Raw genomic sequence first — 1,898 nt, 5'->3', positions numbered from 1 at the left:
GGCGGCGGCTTCTCCTTTCCCTCAGCGCTCCCTCCTCAGTCCGGGGAGCGACTGGGCGGGTTGTCCCGATGCGGAAAACAGGCAGCAGCCATGCAACCGCCGCCGCAGCCCTACGAGTTCTTCGGTGAGGAGAACGGCCCGAAATGGCGGGGGCTGTTCGTGCCCGCCCTGCGCAAGGTCAGTCCGGGGGTGGCGGTGCTGAAGGCACCGAACTGAGGTGCTGCTAAAGGGCTCGTGCTGTGCTGGGCTCCGGGCTGTGAGTGCTGATAAAGGAGGAAGGCTCCTTCTTACACGCGGGGGGAACGGCGTCGTGCTTTGGGTTGGGTGTCAGAGGGAAATCCTTCACCTGAGGGCATGGCACTGCTCACAGCTGTGGGTCCATCAGCAGAGGGGTGGCCAGCAGCGACAGGGAGGTGATTGTCCCCCTCTGCTCTGCTTTGTGAGGCCCCATCTGCAGTGCTGTGTCCAGGTCTGGAGCCCCCAGCACAAGAAGGACAGGGAGGTGTTGGAGAGGGTCCAGAGGAGCCACAAAGATGATCAGGGGGCTGCAGCACCTCCCCTACAAAGACAGGCTGAGGGAGCTGGGCTTGTTCAGCCTGGAGAAGAGAAGGCTGTGGGGTGACCTCATTGCAGCCTTCAGTACCTAAAGGGAGCCTGCAGACAGGAGGGGAGTCAGCTCTTGGAAAGGGGAGATAACAGCAGGACAAGGGGAAATGGTTTGAAGTTGAGGGAGGGCAGATTTGAGTTGGATGTGAGGGGGAAGTTGTTTGGTGTGAGAGTGGTGAGGTGCTGGAACAGCTGCCCAGAGAGGCTGTGGATGCCCCGTCCATCCCTGGAGGTGTTCAAGGCCAGGTTGGATGGGGCCCTGGGCAGCCTGGGCTGCTGTGAGATGTGGAGGTTGGTGGCCCTGCCTGTGGTGGGGGGTTGGAGCTTCGTGATCCTTGAGGTCCCTTCCAACCTGGGCCATTCTGTCATTCTGTGCTTGTCAACCAGATGCGTTACAACCTGAGGCAGCATCTTTTGTGATGGTAGCTGAGCTTTAGAAACTTTCCTGCCAAACATCTGCTCTTAGAGCATGCTGAACTTCCAAGCTTCGCCACAGTGATCAGTGCTGCAAGGTCAGGGTAGCATTCCATTTCCTATTTGGAAGGCTTTCTTTGAGTTATTTTTAAATGAGAGTTTAATTGGAGCAGAGAAGCAGAGTTTAAAAACAAACGTGTTGGTGGTTGTTGTGTATGCTGAGGTGTGAGAAATGTTAATTTGGAAATACAGCAAGAAATGGAGCTGACTGACAGGTCAGTGCAGTTACCAGTGCTCATAGGGTTTCCCTGCTGCTTGCATTTTAAGTGCATTGAGGAGCTTGACTCTCATTCATTATTCATACAGCAAGTTTTATAGTCATTTTTGATCAGAACACCTAAATCCACGTGTTTGCATGTAGTTCTGTGCAGTGCAACTGGCTGCTGACAAATGGTGAATGAAAAAAAGGAATACTTCAGTTCTTGCTTTAATATGTGAAGAAGTTGAGAATCTGTTTTCTTGAATGTTATTCTGTATGCATTTAGGCAGGTTTGTATTCTGTTTGTTTAAGGAGGGCAGATTTCAGTTGGATGTGAGGGGGAAGTTGTTTGCTGTGAGAGTGGTGAGGTGCTGGAACAGCTGCCCAGAGAGGCTGTGGATGCCCCGTCCATCCCTGGAGGTGTTCAAGGCCAGGTTGGATGGGGCCCTGGGCAGCCTGGGCTGCTGTGAAACGTGGAGGTTGGTGGCCCTGCCTGTGGTTTGGGGGGGTTGGAGCTTCGTGATCCTTGAGGTCCCTTCCAACCCGGGCCATTCTATGATCCTTAGGTGACAGTAGAGTGCTAAATTGTGTCTGCTGGAGGCAGTCTTCTTAGGGAAAA

At 53.8% G+C, this 1,898-nt stretch overlaps 1 protein-coding gene across 2 annotated transcripts in view; it reads left to right on the top strand.

Moving 5' to 3' along the window:
• The first annotated feature begins 6 nt into the window (after positions 1–6).
• The window catches only part of SOS2 (SOS Ras/Rho guanine nucleotide exchange factor 2), a 48,167-nt gene continuing 46,275 nt past the window's right edge, over positions 7–1,898 (top strand). For both annotated transcript variants that reach the window (XM_010712146.2, XM_003206840.3), the window contains exon 1: positions 7–177. In XM_010712146.2, the coding sequence (XP_010710448.1) occupies positions 91–177 (87 nt within the window). In that variant the 5' untranslated portion in view covers positions 7–90. The remainder of the gene's footprint in view (positions 178–1,898) is intronic.

The sequence above is a fragment of the Meleagris gallopavo genome, chromosome 5, assembly GCF_000146605.3.
Source record: "Meleagris gallopavo isolate NT-WF06-2002-E0010 breed Aviagen turkey brand Nicholas breeding stock chromosome 5, Turkey_5.1, whole genome shotgun sequence".
Classification (NCBI taxonomy): domain Eukaryota; kingdom Metazoa; phylum Chordata; class Aves; order Galliformes; family Phasianidae; genus Meleagris; species Meleagris gallopavo.
Note: the sequence above shows the minus strand (reverse complement) of the source record. Positions and strands in the feature narration are given on the sequence as shown.